Source organism: Mustelus asterias, chromosome 8 (genome assembly GCF_964213995.1).
Source record: "Mustelus asterias chromosome 8, sMusAst1.hap1.1, whole genome shotgun sequence".
NCBI classification, from domain to species: Eukaryota; Metazoa; Chordata; class Chondrichthyes; order Carcharhiniformes; family Triakidae; genus Mustelus; species Mustelus asterias.
Genome location: NC_135808.1, coordinates 90,831,730 through 90,854,515, shown reverse-complemented (window position 1 = coordinate 90,854,515; position 22,786 = coordinate 90,831,730). Strand labels below are relative to the sequence as shown.

The 22,786-nt window shown below is 41.0% G+C and overlaps 1 protein-coding gene across 1 annotated transcript in view; it reads right to left on the bottom strand.

Annotated features, from left to right (window-relative positions):
* Positions 1-22,786, bottom strand: part of c8a (complement component 8, alpha polypeptide) — a 45,539-nt gene that overhangs the window by 1,182 nt on the left and 21,571 nt on the right. Inside the window, exons 3-10 of the mRNA XM_078218473.1 lie at positions 20,262-20,403; positions 19,193-19,346; positions 14,555-14,741; positions 12,203-12,385; positions 8,724-8,964; positions 5,297-5,425; positions 1,654-1,817; positions 194-416 (exon numbers count right to left, since the gene is read on the bottom strand). Of these exons, the coding sequence (XP_078074599.1) occupies positions 194-416; positions 1,654-1,817; positions 5,297-5,425; positions 8,724-8,964; positions 12,203-12,385; positions 14,555-14,741; positions 19,193-19,346; positions 20,262-20,403 (1,423 nt within the window). The remainder of the gene's footprint in view (positions 1-193; positions 417-1,653; positions 1,818-5,296; positions 5,426-8,723; positions 8,965-12,202; positions 12,386-14,554; positions 14,742-19,192; positions 19,347-20,261; positions 20,404-22,786) is intronic.

Below are 22,786 nucleotides of genomic sequence, written 5' to 3'. Positions count from 1 at the left end.
TCAGATAGACAGAACTAAAATTGTTTAAAGCAGAAATTAAATAAGTAGCGAAGCAAACATCTGAAGGGATTAAAATCACTGTATTTGGCACAAAGGAGTGAATTATAAGGTCTGTGGATTGCTGGTAAGTTTTAAACAGTAACATGGATCCTTGCCACATGGAATCTTGTAATAACTTGTCACAATTTCTTACCCTCTCGTTTAGTTTCCTGGCATGCTTTCCCTTCATAACCAGGCAGACATTCACAGGTACAGGCATTGTTGAAAAGAACTGCTTTTCCATTATTATAGCACACGGGACACCTGCAAGGATGAAATTCTGCCAAGTACTCTTCCATTGCTCTTTTCAAATTTTGCCGTTTGCTTTCAACACCATGAAGATTACTTCTGGCCACCAAGTCATAAATTGGCATGATCTAGAGTATTAAAGAAATGGAGTTTTGAGTTAATTCAATGGTAAAAGTCTGTTTCTTAAGTCAGTGTTCTATTTTTCTATTGATTTGCCTATTAATACAAAAATGTTGAACATATTGAATTAATACCTGTTAGAACCAGGTTTAAGAGTTTGCTAACTCTTTTCCTTTATATTTAGTGTCTTTCTAAATATTTGATTCAAGATCATTATGACAGCTGTTTGTAACATTGCTATGGTTTGGGTTTTGCTATATCTCAGGCTTTGCTGCTGATTGACATGTAAAAGTGCTAAAGTAAAGAAAAAACATCTGGAATTAAGAATCTACTGATGACCATGAAACCATTGTCAATTGTCAGAGAAACCCATCTGGTTCACTAATGTCCTTTCGGGAAGGAAATTGGCCGTCCTTACCTGGTCTGGTCTACATGTGACTCCAGAACCACAGCAATATGGTTGCATCTCAACTGCCCTCCAAGAGCAACTAGGGAAAGGCAAGTAATGCCGGCCAGCCAGCGATGCCCATACTCCCAGAGATTCATCTCCAAGGAAAATTGCAAACCTATTACAGATCATGTCCATATGTTGTCTACTCACTCTCAACTGTTCATGTTCTGATTTTGCCATTGCTCTGATGGAAAAATTATTTTCCTCTAATTTATTGTTTCAACCTTTTCTTTACCAATTATCAAAGGCCGTGTTTAACATGCATTAAAACATTCCTCAGTAAATGCCTTTGGTTCACAGATCTTCAGTGCTTCAATGTAAATGAAGGTAATTGTTCTTTTGAGTTCTTAAGCTTCTCACATGGCCTATTTTGACAGTCAATGTATTAATTGCACGAGATTAAGATATGGGATGTTAGTTTTATTTAAATAACTATTTAATTGTAAAGTTTATTTATTAGTGTCACAAGTGGGCACTGCAATGAAGTTACTGTGAAAATCCCCTAGTTGCTACACTCCAGCATCCATTCGGGTACACTGAGGGAGAATTTAGCACAGCCAATGGATCTAACCAGCACGCCTTTTGGATTGTGGGAGGGAACCGGAGCACCTGGAGGAAACCCACACAGACACAGGGAGAACATGCAAACTCCACACAGGCAGTGACCCAAGCCAGGAATCGAACCCAGGACCCTAGCACTGTGAGGGTCTAACCACTGTGCCACCACGTTGAAATGGACCTAAATCCTAACTCTGCTTACACTTAAGTACATTGCTCTGACGGCATATTTTTACCTCAAAATCAATGACAGCTGGCATGTATTTCAAAGATTTACCCCAACGTCGATACATTTTGACATCTGGTATTCCTCGACCTAGCAGTCCAGCACTTGCTTTCAAGTCTCCCCCTATTACGTGTGGGAGAACATCTTCGACAAGGCTACTGGAACGGTCTGAAGCTAAAATAATAATGAAAGAAAACAATTACTTTTTCACACAATAACGTAATTTCCTTCAGGTGAACAGCATAACATACATAGAATGAAACTAATACAAGAAATGCAAAAATTATTTTTGAGTATCTTTTTAAATTCAATAGAAAGTACTTCCCTGTGATAGCTTTCTCCCCCATGCTGGGTTTTTTCTTCTATCATGCTATTCGTATTTTAATGAATTTTCAGATAAATTATAGCATTGAAAGAGAATAAAATGCCTTCAGTGTTCAACATACAGGGTTGGATTTTTACTCAGAGGCAGGGGAGCAAAGGAAACCTAGAACTAGAGGGTTATCAGAGGTCCTGCTAAATTTTAAGGCAGAATATGATTAACGTTGTCTTTCTCTGTTTCCTGACCACTGTCAGACGGATCGAGATGCTGACTGGCTGTCAGGAGGGCACACCTTTGACACCACATTACAGCTGGATAACAGAGAGGAGGGAGAGTGGGACCATGGACTGGAGATTTGTGGAGGGTTTGGCAGGGGTTGGGGGGTGGGGGGGGGGGGGGGGAGGTGATGATGGAGATAGACCTGGGAGATCAGAGGATGTGGCGGTGTACAGGGAGTTGAGATCAGAGGGTAAGATCGGGGGGAGGGGGGAAGGGACAAAGGAGACCAGAAATGAAAAGGTACTTATGTCCTTGATTCAGAAGTCCTTGCCTTCCTTTAACCACCAGATTTCCAGTATGTTAGAGGGAGGGTTAAAATATCCCACCCCACTCGCTTAAGTGTCAACATGGAGCGTAGAATCTTTTTAGCCCAGGTCATATCACATAAGTACAACCTTATAGTTTCCCACAGCAGTGATCCTTCTGCCCAAGTGAGATTGAAATGTTACTGTCATTCTGTTCTAAGTTCTTTGCTGTGGGCCCATGCTAATTAGGATTCAGTTAGTTTGCCCAATATTAATGAATTCTGGCATCAAGGTAAGATATCCTGACTCTGCAACTTTTAAACTTGACTCTAGGCTGCGGTAAGATGTCCTAAAATCACCATTTACAGAGTGCCCACTTTACCTCTCCTCTTTGGAAGTATCTTTAAGTAGTTCCCTCAGGAAAAACAGATACTCATCCCCAGATTATCAACCTGTAAGCCCTTCTGATATGCCTATGACAGGTGCAAAGAGTGAGAGAGTTTTCTAGTCAGTCACAATCATGTGGTAGCTATAAGGTAACTGTCTCCATGTAAATTGGATCCACGCATAAGCTCTTGCCCTGGGCTGTACTCCATGGCAAGCAACCTCCTCGCTTTGAGGGACTGCGAGAGCGAGAGAGAGTTGCCAATCCTACCATAGCCATGATATATATGCTCTAACAAAATAAAGAAAGTAACTTTAACTCTCTTGAGAAATGCCACCATCAAACATTGTGCATCTGGTGCAATGGGACAAAAGAAAGATAAGAAATTTGACAGCAAAAAAAACCAATTTTGTTCATAGGACATAATTTAGTTTTGTGTTGCCTTGACGTTCCAACATGGTGGTGTTAAAATCCCTGGAGAAGGTAAACTCTCATCACTTTGTTTTGGACTTTGCTGAATCTACAAGGTTAGCATTCACGCAAAACTGAAATCACTTCACGCTGCTGGTAAACGTGTGACATTGAGCGCATTTGTAAGGGTAAATGTACTCAACTGAACTATTACATAATTCAGAATGTTTCACCTGCAGATAGGATAATGTCTGGGTCACAGTTTCCTACTCATTTTCATAAAAAGAGGCCTGAAAGCAGAAAATGTGTGCAGTACCTCCACTTTTGATGGCCACAAGAGATTCTGTTTCAGTGCCATCGTAACTGGGATCAGTGTGATGTTCACAGCACTCCTTGATAACTGGAGTGGACCTTAATAAATCATCTACAATGTTTGTTGAAAATTAATGGGTTACATTTCATAAAATGCGGCAACGCAACAGTGCTTGCCAAAGAAATGCAATGTCGCTACAGTCCCAGAAGACCATGGGTTGCACTCCCCTTTTGAGAAAGGGCAAACTGGTGATGATTTAACCTAAGGGTCACCACAACTTAGGCGAGAGGCAAGATTGAGAAGGTGTCTTCAATGAATAACTTCAGCTGGTCTGGGAGTTGAGCACATGCTGTTGGCATTTGCCCTGCATTGCGAACCAGCCGTCCAGCCAACTGAGCTAGCCCTCTTTTGGACCTCAAAGAAGACTGCCCACAAAGATCTAGTGATCTTTTATCCTGACAGTAACAAAACATGTGCTGGAAAAAACGACGTCAGCAACAGGGTAAGCAGTCAATCAAATTGACATATTCTCCCAGACAGTATTCAAGGGAGTTAAAAACATCTTTCGTAATAATTAAAATTTTCAAATAGGGAATTAAATGAAGAAGATTAGATCTAGATATCAACATAAACAAACTTTAAAAATTTCAAAGTATGTGGATTTTTTATCATAGTGGAGAAATGTGATATTCCATGAATATAAAATTATCGTTTGATGGCAAGATAGGCTGCTTATCAACAATTAAAAAGCTAGTTGCCATTACCAAGCTATGCATCATTCAGCTACTTTAAAGTTTATTTATTCGTGTCACAAGTAGGCTTACATTAACCCTGCAATGAAGTTACTGTGAAAATCCCCTAGTTGCCCCACTCCGGTATCTGTTCGGGTACACTGAGGGAGAATTTAGCATGGCCAATGCATCTAAATAGCACGTCTTTTCGGACTGTGGGAGGAACTAGGTACAATGTCGTGATGAAAGATTACCAACCCGAAACATCTGTTTCTCCCCACAAATGTTGCCTGCTAAGCATCCACAGTATTTTGTTTTTGTACACTGCCAAGGATTTTTACAGTGAGCATAACAGTATAAGAGTGTAAGTGTTTACTAAGTCACTCATTGATTAGGGACTACACTCTGTGGGACCTGAACCTTTGGAGGAGCACAGAATCACTGACAGCAACTTTTGGGTTTCCCTATTATCTGCTCATTTGTTGACTCCCAAAGTTGCTGAATAATGGTGATAAATGTTGACAATTTCCCATCATTATCTCCACAAAATTTGGGTTAATAGTTGAAACATAAACCTAAATTATCAAGGGTGACTGAGGGACGTGAGTAAATATTTCTCTTTAAATAATCAAACTTTTAGTATCATATGCTTCACCTTTAACTGGGGGCGGGGCGGGGGGCGGGGGGGAGGAGTCTCGGATAGGGCCGGCAGGGATGTGTCCAGGCATGTCACATATGCAGGTAATAAGCTAACGGTGGTTTACCACATCCTCTAAAATGGTTGGCAAGCCACTGCGTTCAAGGACAATAAAGCATGGGCAACAAATACTGGCCTTGCAAGTGACAACCCTTGAGTTTTTAAAAAATTCTATAGGAGTAATAAATAACGTTAAACTACTATTATTACAGAAAAGCCTACTATAATTTAATGTTATGATTCAGAGTCTGTAATTGTGGTGGTACTTACTTGGATTATGCTTTATTACGTTTTTACAGCCTTTGCCCTTTACTACTGCACCTATTTCAGCAGATTTCTTCGACATCACAACTCCTAATGATCCTGTAATACAATATCCAGCTTCGGATGCAGTCACACCTTTAAAATAATGAAAGAACACTTAAATATGGCACTTAGATGTGACTTCACTCAGAATGTGCTTCAGTGTTTCTGTATTTTGCTATCATGAGCACGGTGGTACAGTGGTTAGCACTGCTGCCTCACAGCACCAGGGACCCAGGTTGAATTCCAGCCTGGGGGTGGCTATCTGTGTGGAATTTGCACGTTCTCTGAGTGTCTGCATGGGTTTCCTTCAGGTGCTCCAGTTTCCTCCCACAGGCCAAAGATGTGCGGGTTAGATGGATTGGCCATGCTAAATTACCCCTTAGTGTACAAAGATGTGTAGGTTAAATGGTTTAACCATGGTAAGTGTATGGGGTTACGGGGATAGGGTGGGGGCCAGTGCCTGGGTGGGATGCTCCATCAGAGAGTCAGTGCAGACTGAATGGGCTGGATGGCAATGTGGTGTGATATGATTGGGTTAGGGACCATTAAAGTTTTGCTTAGACAAAGCTTGAAATTCCAGTTACCCATTAGGAGAATAAAGCCACAAGATTCCACAGTTCTAAACAAGCAAAAAAAAGTTACACAAAGTCAGAAAAGTAAAACAATTTACAATATCTATCTTATACTCTAACATCCAGAATTAAAGTTCGATAAATACACATTAACAGGCAAACTGTGATTACACACAGCACACTGCACATCAAATGGCAGACGAAACCAAGGTAGCTTCCATGGATTTTTCAGCAACCCATCAAGATGTCAGTGCCCAATGTACCACAAAATCTCGTTTAAAATTTTTCTTTCCCTAACAAGGTGTTTCCACTCTTCACTTTTGATGATCTAGCCTCTGAGTTCCATCACAAGCTGTTCTGACTTGGATTGCCACAATGAACACTCACCTGAAAATCTCTTCACCTGAGATTGTGTTCCATAGGATTCAAAAAGCTGCCCTCCTGCTTTCAATTATTATTGCAACTCTCTCGCAAACCACTAGCTTCATGAAGCTAGCAATGTCCCTGTGTTTCTCTGAGCTCCAGCCTCCCAGCTGCCTCAAACTATAAATAGCTCCATGGGCCTCTTCTGAGCCATAATTGCCTGGCACAGAACAGTGACCATCCGTTGCCACCACCTCAGCCCTGCAGGACCTTTCTAAGCCTTCACTCTCTGGAGCATGCTAACAGTTTTCAGGGCTTCTCTATTAGGAGCAAACCACAAGAGGTCAAAAACTGTAACTAATCCCCCCTCCAAGCAAAATCATAGATAAATTGAAACCAAAAGAACCTTCTTAACCTCCACCCATCTCCTTAACAATGTAGCCTTCCAGTGTTTACTGAACATTTTAAAACTAATTTAGATATAACTGTTAAGAACTCCACTAATGTTAAATGCAAGGATACCCCAATCCCAGAGGGGTAACTTGGAACACTGGTTCTTTGTGGTATATATTTTTAAGTTAGTATACTGTGAGAAAAGATAATCAAAAGTTAGTAAAGAATAATTATTAACTTACAATGAAACACATGACAGTAGAACTATAATGTATAATAGTACAGGTAACTACACTGATGACTATTCACATAAGTATCTCATTAAGTTTCCTCTTTGTTCCCAACTATTATGTTCCCTGAACTCTGAGACACCCTTTTCCCCAAACAACATCCAATATTATACAACTCTAGGAACTAAATCCAGCAGATAGTTACCACACACAGGCTACTTGCCTATGTTTGGGAAAACCATCTTCAGTTTCAGCAAAGGAATGATCTTCTCTGTTGAGTTTTGGATTCTAAGCAGCTGTCCTTGTGCAATAACTTGTTTTTGGGGAAGACTGTTTTCTGCAGCTGAGTATGACTATCATGGTAACTGCTTCTATTGTATCCCTTTCTCCAGTTATTGTGCTATGGATATATCATTCTTTCTCTTTGATCTTACCCACTCTGTGGACACAGCTTTTAACATCTAACTGCCAATTCTCTCCACTTTGAAGTTCTACATCCATTGTTTTCCCTAGTCACATGGATAAACGCTTGTCTATCTCACTGGTACGCTAATTCGCATACAAAACACTGCTTCAGACAGCTGAACCTATCAACCCATTTTATCCCCTTTATTTATTTTATCCAAAGTTCATTTTTAGATTTTAATTGTCCTCGATTCTTAACACTAACTCACAAAAGAAAACATCTCTCTGGACTGTTCTTCTTTGCAAACAGTGGCACTCTTTAAAGTCCAGCATTTTAGTTACCTGACCTTCACAACTACAATCTTCCTGGAATCAAACATTGGCCGGGAGTCTACCATCTTGCCTGACACGAAATCGGAGTGGGCGAGGGTCCGACAACAGAAATCTCCGTCGACCTCGGGCGGGAATTTCCGGTCTCGCCCGAGCGAGGCAGTAAAATCCCACCCATTGTCTCTAAAATAATGGTACACAGGAAGTAAAATATTTTATTCCTCATAGAATTTGAGAGGAAATTTACACCAAAATGGCAGTCAAGTTACTTAGCAAAACTGTATGAAATGACGTCCATAAATGCTTCCAATGGCCACAGTAATGTTCCACATGAAAACAATGGCTCAGAAAAGACCCTGCTGTGAACTTATAAGATTTGCAAACCTATAAATTAGTTCTGAGATTATCTGAAAATGTGCCTTTGTGTACTTTCCACCAACTTACTGGAGCATCTTTACAAATGTTTTTGATGTCACATATATATATATATATATAAAATATATAGTTTTCTTTTTGAGGAGATCGAGGAGAGACTTCATGAATCACAAAGGGAGAAAAAAGTAAAGGAAGATAAAAATGCAAGTAGAAATCGAAAAACAGCAAAAAGAAGCTAAATAGTGATGATAGAAAGGGAGACCAAAAAAGAAATTAGCAAGAATACAGCAGGTTGAAGGCAAATAAATGGCAACAGGAAGGGAACTAGAAAGCAAAGCACAACACAGGATGATAAAAAAGAACTACAGCAAAATGAAAGAGAAAAGTTAAATTTGAAATACTGATTGATTTCTAATGGCATTGCACACAATGCTGTCCATTTTAGCTGAAATGCATGGCAATGGATCAACTGTCTGTTGACTCCCTGTCTGATTTTCCTTTCTATTGTACTAATCGATGAAAGGCATTTAATTGCATACACACAGTTTTCTCATCCATTGCAGCAGGTACTGCAACTGACCGATAACAGTCACATATTTATGTTCTGGCAACATGGCAGACAAGTTTGAGCTGGCATTGCTTAACTTTATCTTGAAGTAATTTTATAATATTAACTCAGTATAACTTTGTTGAAGCAACAATATAGTATCAATTGACACAAACCTTTCTCTGCCAATGCCTTCTTATTAAGGACAATTGTGAACTCATAAACACCTCCCAGTGTTCCTGAGGCATAGTAATGTGTACCATAATCCGCAAGGAATTTCGCATACATTCCATAATTGTATTCATCTGGAAGTTCCATAAGGGATTGAGCCATATCTTCATCCAAAAGCAAATTGTCTCTCCTCATTTTGAAGTGAGCAGTTTGAACTTTCGTACGAACACGAACAAAATTAACATTCTAAAAAAAAATGCCAGTGTGTTATCTGAATAATTCTGAATAACATCACAAGTTGCGTTCATTAAACGAATCTATCAGTGTTTGCATTGACCCTTAGGCAGCAAGTAGGCTCAGGTAAGCTCCAATCTGCCTGATCTAATCAGTTTGCTTTGCCTTAGAACCCGCCTGGATTCCTCTGAAAAGGGCACAGATCAGCATAAGCTATGTCATTAACAATGTGTATTTACACCCATGTGCTATTAGTTTCATAGAAATCTGGAATGCGTGGCTTAGATAAACTGTTGAAAAATACTTTCTTCTAAGGTGTAGATCTGCACTATTAAGTAGACATGAATCAACTCCATTTTAATGGCATTGTGTCACCATGATAGATTGAATTCTAGGAAGTTTGTTGGCTCTGATTGTTCGTGTGCATATCTTCCATATAGTAAATGGTATTTTTACATATAATGCCACAGTGTAGTCTGTGGCTCGTCATACATATAATGACACTGCAGCCTCTGTCTTATCTTTATACAATGTATATCACTGTGATAATGGTGGTGCAATTGAGATGAACATATATATATATTTTTGTATTTAAGAAGAATATTTAAAAATTCAGCTTTATTCTATAGGTAGTCGATATGTCTGGAGGGAATGCAGCTCAGATGTAGGGAGAGCGGGATAATTACTCATTTCAACCTTGCAAGTAATTATGTTTAGTGGAGTTAATGGACTTTTATTTACATAAGGTCTCCTGAGATTTCAGATAAGAATGATCGACAGGGTCATGTGATGATGTGGTTTATGTGCAGAGAGAAAAAGCTTTTGCAGAAGGCCATTCAGTTTGCAGCTGAAGCGTGGTTGAAGTTTGAAGGATTTCTAAGGCTTCTGGAACTCTTTCTCTTTTTGGCACAGTGGTTAGCACTGTGAAGCCAGGGGCCCGGGTTCAATTCTGGCCACGGGTCACCGCCTGTGTGGAATTTGCACATTCTCCCTGTATCTCCGTGGGTTTCCTCCGGCAGCTCTGGTTTCCTCCCACAGTCCAAAGGCCTATGGGTTAGGTTGACGGGCCATGCTAAATTGACCATAGTGTCAGAGGATTTGCAGGGTAAATATGTGGGGTTACGGGAATGGGGCCAGGGTGGTATTGTGGTCGGTGCAGACATGATGGGCTGAATAGCTTCCTTCTGCACTGTAGGAATTCTATGAATCTATGAAAGCTTCAAGACTGCCTACACTCATTACAGCATGTATATTTATAATTGCTAACTATATTTAAAGTGGCATTCAAGTCTGTAAGAGGAATGTTGCTTCTTTGGAACTGAAAAAGTGATGAGTAATTAAAGCAGTTTCTTTTTCATTTTTAAATATTGTTCAACTGTTAATAGTCAAGTTGCTTCACTTGTTAGAGTTATATTTAAACTGTGTTCTTAAATAAAGTTTGTTTTACTATAAAGGATCCCTACTTTATCAGTGGAATCATTCCTGGAAAGAAGTATCCTTTCCTCACATTTATACCAAAATAGAAACAGTTATTTTGGAAGAATTTAAAAATTCACTTCCCACTGTAGTGAGAACTCACATGGAACAGCAAAGGGTTAAAACTGTGAGATTAGCAGCAGAAATCGCAGATGATTTTCAATTAATCCATAAATCAAGGTTTGGTTTGCAATATCAATTTCAATCAGTGAAGAATAGAAACTGGGAAAAAGAGAAATCCTGAGGTGGTCAAGGCAAAGGAGATCTCGATGGAGATAGTAAGGACAGTTTGCTTCAAGTTTAAAAAGGAAACATATGAGGGTGGAAGAGAGATAAGAAACATTAAATGTTTTCATTGTCATAAAGTTGGGTACACAGAGTCACAGTGTTGATGACTTAAGAAAAATACTGGGAAGATAGGTGTATTAAAGCAGGATAAGCCAGTTGGGTTTGTTAAATTGGCAAAGGAAACCATGGTTGAAGTGGAAGAGGTGCAGAAGAATGTATAACCTGTTCAGAGGTTAGTTGATAAGCAAGTGTCAGATCTTTCTGAAGATTTTATTTGTATGTCTCTAAGGTTTACTCTTGTGTACAAGGTGGAGTAGGTAAAGAGGTTAAATCCTTGAGGGACACCTGGAGCAAGTCAATCTTTAATGGTGAGAGGTGAGGAGATATGTAGCTCAGAAACAGTAATGCCAGAAAAAATGGTAATATGTGGAACTAGAGGTGAAGGGATTTGAGTTTGCATGAATGGGGCTTCTTTAGAACTGGAACAATCATAAGCTAGAAAGAAAAATTGTTTCCTTTCACTCTTAAATATTGTTCAATTATTAATGGTCAAGCTGATTCATTTGTTAGAGTTATATTTAAACTGTGTTATTAAATCAAGTTTGTTGGTTTTACAATAAAAAATCTCTACTTTGTCAGTGGAATCATTCCTTGAAGGAGTACCCTTTCCTCACATTTATGCCAAAATAGAAAAATTGTTGGGGTCTAGCCTGGCATCCTAATGCAACTTGGCATTCTGGTCCAGGTCCAGGTCCAGGACCCTAACAATCACACACTGCAGTCTTGTGCACTATCTATGCTATTCCTACAATTGGAGAATACAGCAAGCTCTATGTTGTCATGTGTGCTGTCTGTGTGTCACTTGGTGTAAACAATGTGGGCGGGATTCTTTGCCCCACTCAACCCTCACCTCCCCCCCCCACTTCCTCCCTCCCTCCCATGGTGTGTTTGCTAGCAACGGAGGTGTCTCACCATTGACCACCAGCATAAGCATCTGGTCTCACCAGTGTATGTAGCATTTTGCATGGCTTGCCTGCCTGCCGACGGCAAACCTGCCACAAAGAGGGTTGCCTTTGGCGGGACCAGAAGATCCCGCTGGTGGGAAAGGCCAGAAAATCCCACCCTGTGTTTACAATGTACAGCGCAATCTATATGTTATCCTGTGCATGGCACACTACTCTCTTTATGTTGTCCTGCGTATGAAAACCAATACAAGAAAACTGAAGCACACTGTTAATTTATGTTATTTCTGTATTTTACATATGTAACATGTGTCATGTTGTATATGTGGGAAAAAAAACAATCTGATAGAATCTCACTCAGAAACCTATGGAAGAAAAAAGTAACAGTAACACATGCAGAAGTTTCTTTATTAAAATAAACCTTTCTTGTTCACCGAAATCAGAAACGCTTTGGTTATTTTTACATCTTGCAACAATTATTTCAGAATTAAAAATTTTACAATTATAATCTGTCATTTACTTACCTTCCCCACAAACCTTGTTACATTTCTAAGAAATGTGGAAAAATCTGAAAACCCAAATGTAGCTTTTACAACAGAAATTGTTAAACTGACTCCAAAGTCAAAAGAATCTGTACGCATCACTGTTGTTAATAAATTGTGTACATCATCGTAAACCTCCATTGTGAATCCAGAATCAGCAATTGCCTACGAATGAAGTACAAAACAAGTGAAAGATTTTAACAGTATTCAGAGGTAACATTTATTATCTTATAATTAATTACTGCAAGATTTATGGTTGAAATTGCATCCCGACACATGATTTTTAATAATTCCTCTCCAATTTTCTCCCTCCACGTCATATGCCACTGACCCATACTAACTGTAATGACTCAGGAAGCCCAACTGGATAGGAACATAGTTTATTACAGAATGCAAAGTAAAACCACTACCGTGGTGTGTCATCATAGAATCATGGAATCCCTACTGTGCAGAAGGAGGCCATTCGACCCATCGAGTCTGCACCGACTACAATCCCACCCAGGCCTTATTCCCACAACCTTAATTTTCCCTGCTAATCCCCCTGACATTAGGGGCAATTTAACAGGGTCAATCCACCTAACCTGTACATCTTTCGACTGTGGGAGGAAACCGGAGCACCCAGAGGAAACCCACGCAGGCACAGGGAAAACGCGTAAACTCCACACAGTGACTCGAAGCTGGAATTGAACACGGGTCCCTGGCGCATTGAGGCAGCAGTGCCACCCACGACACACTAGTCGCAGCCTGGGAGTACTGTTCAGCAGGCCCAGTCCTGGGCCTGCCTTATAAAAGACTCAGGTAATGACTTCCAGCTGGGCAGACCACTGCCTGTTACCACAGGAAATCTTACTCAACAAGCCCCACAGGGAGATCAATCAGTGATTCCCCAGGGACCTCGCGGGGCTTATCACACTAACCCACAGCTACCTTAATGCCTCAGTGGCCTAGAAACTGCATTGGATTGAATAGCCTCCTTCTGTGTTTTAAAGCTTTCAGATAAAAAAGTGTTAAATAGGCTCAACACAAAGAAATAGCGGAAAGGAAAAATAGCCACGAAAGACAAAGTTTGGTGAAGTGATCATAACAGAAAAGTTGAACTGGTTCACTGGCAGTGATTATATTTACATGATTAAAATGTATAGTAACATAATTCTTTAAACGGGAGCTGAATGAACGTCTGAAAGTCAATGACATCCCTAGTTATTAAAGGGAGGTACAACAATCGGTAGGTGGACTTGGCTTTTAGTAGGAGGGGGGGAGGGGGGGGAAGAGGGGGGCCCTCTGTCAGGAAGATACCGGCAGCAAGACGAATGAGCCCACAAATGGCCAATTTACTTATTGCAATTGGTTACCCGCTCCTGCCTCCATGAGGATCACCTAAAGGTGGGAACGCGCTGGCTGCCTTACCCAACACTAATTATTCACACTTCCCTGCCATTCCCACATCGGGGACAGGGAAGGTTCTGTCCAGTGAGAGCTGTGAAAAAGAGCAAAAAGCTTTCAGACCTTCTCCTACCTGTGAAACCAAGAATGTCTGCAGCAAGTTTTATTATGGACAAGTCAGAGAGAAACAGAAGGAACTTGTTTTACATAAGTATTGTCAATCACTTCAGCAATGTTGATTTATAAGGTAAGATAGACGTATATCAAATAACAACGTTTGCATTGTTTGATATTTTTGACGTTAAATGTCCCTGTTTTTTGCAAAAATTGGTGCTTTTCCTGGGGCAGACCTGATGTTCTCAGGCTGAATTCCCTGTCATTAATTCCCAGTTCATATTGCAAGGGGTGGAACCTGCCAGAGGTTTGTCCCAGGTGTTGTGAATGGTCACTTGCCCCATGCAAATTAGGTGCATTTCCAATGACTCTGTAAATTCTGGAGAAGTTCGCACTAACAGGGCACCAGCAGCTATGGAGCTGGTCCAAGGGCTGGGGTTGCAGTCCTGGAATTTTTGAGACTTGTACGTAGAACTCTTACATCAATATGAATCTTACATCAGCTCGGGAGCACAAATCATATGACATAAAACACCATCAACAAAGAAATCTGCTGACTTTCCAGAACAGGAAATTGGACAGGAAATGGGTGAAGGGTGACCATTGGTAAGTGTCAAATACCTGATTGGGCAGTAGCAACGTGGAATGTAGCCACAACCTTGGAAATTAGAGTTAGGACAATTAAACCACGAGAGCAATGATGGATTGAAACATTTTTATTGGAGGTATGTGATAGAGCTGCCATCAACTTATTTTAGCAACTGGTGAAGGTGCACAAAATCTGTGTTTCATATCCGTGCATGGAAGGTGGAACTGCAAACTGAATTCACTGCTTACCTCAAAACGGTATTTAAATAAATTGTATGGTTTTCGGAAATACTTCTCATCATCGTTATAGTAGAGGTGTTCACACTCACTGTCATATCGCAGTTCCCTCCAGTCTCCGTTGTATACATACTCACAATATCCACCAAATCCAGAATCTAAAACAGTTCTTTCACCTTCATTCGTTAAAATGTTATAGCTTTAAAAAAATAGGAGAACAAATCCAGCACTTAATCAATAAATGTACATTTTAATATTGCAATACTCTGCCAGCAATTCTAAGACTTGCTACAGGCAGTGATTTTGAAATAACATCTAAAACAGGCATGGAATGCGCACCCAAATCCATAAAGTGAGGCAGCTGACTAATTAATAGAATGAGGACGTGTTGGTGGTGGGGTCGTGCAGGGGGTGGGGGGGGAGTGCGGAAAATCAAGTGAGACTCGTGGGGCGGAATTGTACACCCCCACACCACCGCGCCCCACCGCCCCCCCACCCCAGTGTGTTTTGCGGTGGCAGAGGTGGTCTGTCGTTGGCTGGTCATAGAATCATAGAGTCAGAGAGGATTACAGCATGGAAACAGGCCCTTCAGCCCAACTTGTCCATGCCACCCAGTTTTTACCACTAAGCTAATCCCAATTGCCTGCAGTTGGCCCATATATCCATCTTCCACATGATACCCATCTATACCCAGCTAATCCATGAAACTGTCTAAATGCTTTTTAAAAAGACAAATAAGTACTTATAAATCTTCCTTTTTGTGGCAGGATCTTCCAGTCCCGCCATTCTCAATGGGGTTTCCATTGTTTGCCGCCTCCGCCCCGGGGGGCCCGTGGCTCACCATCAGCAGGACTGGATGATCCCAAGCAGCGGAAACGGCTGTAAAATCCCACCCATGATATTGGGTGGTGCCTCTAGTGAATGGATTAATGACAGAATTCCCACTCCCATTCCCACCATTTCCACACCCATGACTATTCTCCCCCTCCCCGCACAACCATCCCTCTCCCTCCTTGTTTCTGGACAGTGCCATGGATGTTTTATGGTAGAAATGACCAGGGGTGGATCTTCCCCAAATGGAGGTATTACATGCCTCAGTAGATACCTTGGCAACAGTGGACGGAGGTAGCAGAGCACATGAACACCCAAAGTCTGATGTCACAGACCTGGCAGCAATGCAGGAAGAAATGCAATAACCTGATCGGAACTGCTAAAGACTGCAATTCACAAATATAGTTTTATAATAACCTGCACAAGCCTGTATTACTCCACTTGTAACCCAATACTAGTGGGCATTTGTCACAGAGTGAATATACAGAATTGATTTACTGACAGGAATATAAAGAATGGATGGACAACATGTTGAAATAAGGTGCATGGAGTTATTACCTCTGAGTGTGCAAACAACACTGGAACATAGAACTGATGTTCTAACAAAGAATCAATACTGGAAACTTGGGAATTGTAGATTCCCAATGTGAAATGAAAAATTAAGATAGAGGAAAGTTAAGTACATTGGCCTCCACCTCCAGATGCCTGTCTTCAATTTGATTAATTCCACTTGATATGAAGAAACGGCTGATGCACTCAATACAGCAAATTTTCTGGGCCTTAACAACATCCTGGCTGCAGTATTAAAGATTTGAGTTCCAGAGCTAGCTTCACCCGAGCCAAGCTGTTCCAGCTACAGCACTGGCATTTACCCAATAATGTGGAAAACTACCCAGGCAGGTCCTTTCAACAAAAGGCAGGACAAATCCAAATGCCCCCTTTACTTTCAATCTTCAGAGCAGTGATGTAAGGTGTCATCAAGCATTATGTACTCAGCATTAACCTGTACACTGACACTCAGTGTGATTTTCACCAGAGTCACTCAGCACCAGGCCTCATTACATCCTGAGCCCACACAAAATGTTGGAAAATGCTGGAGTTTAGACTTCATTGAAAAATATTAGATGCTGAGGTCTCTTCATCAGGTGGATGTGAAGAGCATGTTTCATAGAATCATACAACCCCTACAGTGTAGAAGGAGGCCATTCGGCCCATCGAGTCTGCACCAACCACAATCTCACCAAGATCCTCTTCGTGTAACCTCACATATTTATCCTGCTAATCCCCTGACACTAGGGTCAATTTCACATGGCCAATCAACTTAACCCGCATCTTTGGACTGTGGGAGGAAACCGGAGCACCCGGAGGGAACCCACGCAGACACGGGGAGAATGTGCAAACTCCACACAGACAGTGATCCAAGGCCGGAATTGAACCTGGGTCCCTGGCGCTGTGAGGCAGCAATGCTAACCACTGTGCCACCTGGGTTTTCTCTTGTTGGGGAATCGAGAACTTGGGGTCACTGTTTAAAAATAAGGGGTCACCTATTTAAAGGAAATGAGGCAAAATCTTTTAACCCAGAGGGTCATGAGCCTTTAGAACTCTCTTCCTAAAAAAGATGATGGAAGCAGAGTCTTTGGATATTTTTAAGGTGGAGATGGATAGATTCTTGGTAAGCAAGAAAGTGATAGGTTATTGGGGGTAGACACGATGCAGATCTGAGGTTGCTATCAGATTAGCCATGATCTTATTCAATGGTAGAGCAGGCTCATGGGAGCAAATGGCCCACTCCTGCTCCTTGTTCATATGTTTCATATTAACAAAAGAGCTGAATTCCATTGACATTAAGATAGCATTTGGCCGAGAGTGACATCAAGGAGCCCTAGCAAAACTGGAGTTAATGGGAATCGGGGAAACTTTCCATTGATTGGAGCCATACCTAGGAAGATGGTTGTGCTTGTTGGAGGTCAGTCTGAACCCTAGGACATTACTGCAGGAGTTCCTCAGGGTAGTGTCCCATGCCCAACCATCTTCAGCTACTTCTTCAATGATCTTCCTTCCATCATACAGTCAACAGTGGGGATGTTCATTGATGGTTGTACAATAATTGTACAGCCATTGTCTGCCACTGTCTGCAGAGTTCTCTTGCTTAGTATTTGACTTTAAAGTTGTAAATTTGTCGAATCTTGGCTTTTGCTTTCTCTCAGGCTGAGTTTACAAGTCACAATTCTCCAGGATTATTTAACAATTTTTGTTGTTTCACATCGCGTTCGGAGGCCATGGCCGAAACTCTACCATCTCGCCTGCACTGATTTCTGGGTGGACGAGGTTCCCAGAATGGAAATCTCCATTAGCCTCGGGCGGGATTTTATGATCTTGCCTGAGCGAGGCTGTAAAATCTCGCCCCAGATGTTCAGGTGTCAAATTGAGGATCGGAGTTTAGCGGCAGGTTCTTTCAAATTACACTCCTGACTCTGAATTGTTTAAAAAGATTTCTTAGGACTTGTAATTTTAGAAGATTTAGGTCACCCTTGTTAGACCTGCTGACTCTGTGCTCTGAGATTTGAAGCTGGACTCCTAAAGGAGACACAGTGTAATCTTTCTCTGCAGTAAGCAAATTTAAATCTCTGTCTTCAGCTTCCAAGCCTTTCTAGAAACTTGTTCCTGGTGATTTTTCCTCCTCGAATCTGCTTCTGGAGCTCCTTTCCAGAATACTTTGCTGAGTTTCTTTTCACGGTTTTCCAGTATTTTAGCTTTTCTTTGCATTTTCTACAAGGTCCTGGTTTTTTCCATAAGCTGCCACTGCGTTATCAGGTGTTGGCTACACTTCAGTAAGTCTAAAGAAGTATTCGTAGTCATATGCAGTTAACTATGAGTCTTTATTGACTTTTAGAACTATTTACAAATATTCACTAAAAGGTACAAACTATAGGTTCTTTCCATGCTTGCTGGCACACCTGGCTCTGTCCAATGTGAGACTGATCCTGGGTATGGGTCATGTGCTCTCTTGCATCACTGCGCTGTCGCAGTCCCACATTAATCCTATAGCTGCCAGATCCTTATACTACAATTTACAGCATGGGCGTTTCCTTAGGTCTATTTCAGAAAGCTACAAGGATTACTGATGGTTTTGTGACACAGTGGGTAGTGTTCCTGCCTCTAAGCCACTAGCTCCAGGTTTGGGTCCCTCCCCAGGACTTGATGGTTGAGGAAGATGTGTTCATAATGTAGTCATTCAGGTTGAGTAGCAACCCCTCCAACACAATCCAATGGCAGGTGGCGAAAGCAGGAGAGATTCCTGATCAGCCATGTGAAGGAAAGAATGCTGGAGTCCCTACCACCATAGCTCCAGATTACAAAATGATGTAAAAGTTTGTGTTGCCACAGCAAATGTAACACACACTACATGGATTGCTGTTGTGCTCAAATGGACTCATTTGTGATCCTGTCGATGGAGATATCAGCAGACTATTTATCAATATTGAGAGATTGTATAATAGTCATCTGATCTGATATCACATGTTTCACACTGTGACCCAAAGTTAAAATGATCCCATTTAAGTCCAGGCCTGTACAAATTTCATAATGAACACTATGCTTGAATTATGTAATAACTGATTCCATTGCTGCTTTCTCAGCAGAGGTCTACTGACTGGATATTAATCTACTTGTCAGAGAGCATCATACAACGTGCAGGTTATAGTGCACACGTGTAATAACACACGACCATTAAACTAACATGCAAACATAAACGACATCGAAATGAATTAAAGAATGAACTCCAGCTGAATCTGGGCTAAAGTGATTAACACAACTTACCCAGTCATAATTGCTTCCAAACCTGGGATTAAAAACAAGTCACTACAGAAAGTTCTGGTCTCATCTAGATGATCAGATTCACAGGTGTCCTCATCTGAAGCATCTGCACAGTCATTCTCACCATTGCACAGCAAACGTCTTTTAATACATCGACCTAAAAGAATATTCATTATGATCTTAAACATGAATTTTGCATTAGTCATTTCAGTTTACAAAGGCATTTTGAGTTTTTTCAATGCCTAATATCACCTAATCACTCACAGTGCAGTGTTAATGTCAGCCTACTTGTGACACTAATAAATAAACTTTTAAACTTTAATCACCACATTCTGAGGTACATCGTCTTTCTAATGAATCTGTTCAAGCTCAGTGCTATTCTGCTCGATCATCTCTTATCTAAGTTTCTCTACAATAAAAGAATATTTATTTTCTTGAACTTTTAGTTCAGAAAGAACTTAATTATTAATGAGTTAAGCTCCTACTGCAAGAAAATAACTCAATGTGAAGAAAATAGTGTCAATAGACAACTAACTGTTTTGTCACTGAAAATGCAAAAAGCTTGTTGGTTGATGTATTATTTGTCACACGTATAGGAGATTATGGGCAGTCCAGCCTGGGAGCAGTCTCACTTGGCAGCAGTGTGGGAAAGCAATTAAATCACACTTCAAATCTACTGATTTTATTTTTCCTGTGTTAATGCTAGTGAGTGAAATAGCAGAATAAGAAAGCACTTGAAAGGTAGGTTGGCAGGTTGCCCCTAGCTCATGGTAAATGCAAAATCCAATGTTGGGACTGAATTATATAGAAAATGAAAATTGCCACTTTGTCAAAATATCACACAACTACTGGAGAGGAGTGATATGAAAGAAAAAAAACAGGTAGCGCTTGCAAAAGCATCTTTCTGTTTGTATTTCCACCACAATTCAGTCCATCACATGGTCTCTCTGGCATTGACTTCCACTAAAAGGAGGATTTGGAATCATTGGCCAATGGAATGCAAACAAAACATGGACAAGTTTTAAGTATATTTCAATCTTGATCTTCAATTATTATTCAAAGAGTTACTTACCTAAACTGCATTGAAACTGATCACCACAGTTATTGCTCGGTACACATTGTTCAGATGTTTGACAGACAACTTCTTCCCAGAGAGATCCAATACAATTGCTACCACCAAATGTGGCTGGTCTCTTCAGATTCCTATATCTGGACTTTATCATAATTCAAATATATTAGTGATCAGTCCTGTTTATATATAGAGCATAACCACTAAATGCAGATCATCACATAAATAAACTTTAAAATTGAGTATTATTTTGCATGTCATAAATCACACAATGCTTCAGTCACCATATAAATATGAGAACATGAGGGGTATAACAACCATTTGCTGTTTGTTTGCATGCAGATTCATCCAGACAGTTTATACCCATCTCATCAATCAACATTTATAGCAATATTTCATAACAAAACCAAGTTTGTGAAGACTGCATATCAACATCCAGTCTCTGATTAGGATGAGCCTGTTTGGCTGCAGGAGCAGCACGGTGGCACAGCGGTTAGCATTGCTGCCTCACAGCGCCAATGACCCGGGTTCGATTCCCGGCTTGGGTCACCGTCTGTGCGGAGTCTGCACGTTCTACCCGTGTCTGCCTGGTTTTCCTCCGGGTGCTCCAGTTTCCTCCCACTGTCTGAAAGATGTTGGTTAGGTGCATTGGCCATGCCAAATTGTCCCTTAGTATCAGGGGGACTAGCTAGGGTGGATGCAGGGGGTTGTGGGGATGGGGCCTAGGTGGGATTGTGGCCGGTGCAGACTCGATGGGTCGAATGACCTCCTTCTGCACTGTGGGATTCAATGAGAAGGAGCAGGAACCCCTGCAGGTCAGCATTTTTAATCTAATAACTAAACTTTCAGCAGTTCCCATTGGGTTTCTGTTTAAATAAATTGAAATGTCAGCTTGGCTCAGTTGGTAGCAGTCTTGCTTACAAATCAGTAGGTCATGGTTTCAAATTCCATAATGGGCTTTAAGGATGTGATCTCTAAGTTGATTTGTTAGTGCAGCATTGATGGAGTGCAGCTTCAGAACAAACATAAAACCATGAAGCTGAAAGTCTGCCCAAGTGGATGTGAAAGACCTTGTGGTGATATTAAAAGAGAGGGTAGCTCTCGTTGTTTCCTCATCAATCTTATTCCTTTAACCAATGCCACCCGAAACAACAAATTATCTAGTCAGTCATTCATTAGTGGTTTGCTGAACCTTGTTCAACACAAATTTAACCTGTCTAACAATGGGCACGACATTTCAGAAGTAACAAACTAGATACAAGGTGCATTAAATGCTCCTGAGGACATGGAAGGCACAATACAAATTCAAGTTTTTTTCCTTAATTCTTGTCTTTGCTCTGAATATTTGTTACTCTTCTTTGTTCTATGTAATTATGCTCCACAAATCTCACGTTACTGGGCTAGAAGTGCAATAAGGTCCATTCAGAGGGTGGGGAGGAGTGCGGGGGGGACATTCATGGCACGTGGTTAGCCCATGCATATTGAAGGTAATGGAGGCGGCACACAAACTTTGTGCTACCTGCTTATTTCCATGGTATTGACACGCAGTCAGTGTTAAATGCATTGCTGAGTGGCTGCACAGTCAGTGTCCAGATGTGTGAGGTTAGCAGCAGTTAAAGATAGCTCGCACTTCTTAAATGCAGCTCTCAGAGGGGAAGTGCATTTTGATTGCAGCAGCTCATTTTACTGGGCATCGCGGTCTCCTATTTCTTTTGTCTGCATGTTATTCAGGACACCAATCTGAAAATTCATCTGCCTCATCTCACCCATCTAGCATTATTGCAAACCATAAACCCATATATTGCAGACACTATTCAACCATGACAGCTGCATCATTGCACTGTACTCACTGGTAAGTTATCCCTCTGTCTTACAGGAGGAGATGCCATACAACCAGCAGCAACAGGGACAGACCAGTAGGAGAAAGGTGCACCTTCATGTTCTGGACTTCACGGAGAGAAGATGATAGCCTTTAGCATCAGGGCCACTGCTGAGGCCACAGAAAACAACAGAGCTAGTCATCGCTGATGACCTTGTGCCTAATCCTCCTTCTCAAATCTCACTTGCCTCTTAGTACCATAATTTCCTTTTATTTACAGGTGTAAATGGTGTAAGCATGCGTCACGTGTCTCTGATTTCCCCTCAGCCCGACTGCACCACTAGCCCCTCGCCACTGCATTTTCTGTATTTTTCTTTAAGAAACACAAGAAGTGCAACTTGACAAGGTAATAGAGGAAGACCAAAAACAGCAGTTCCAATTAAAATGCATGATCACTTGATTTCATACTCACAGCCCTATATATGTGTGTGTGTGTGTGTATATATATTCATGTATTGCTCTACCTATGTATAACCTAAAAGACTGTTATGCCTTGCAGGTGTGGATGACATTAGGAAAGAGATAGTTAGGGAAGTGAGACATTGAAGAGAGAAGTACTTAACTACTCTGGCTAAACTTAGAAGCTGGCCATCAAAACAAAAGGAAAGTGAAAAACAAGCAGGACCAGTTCTCAAGGTTAACAGACCGG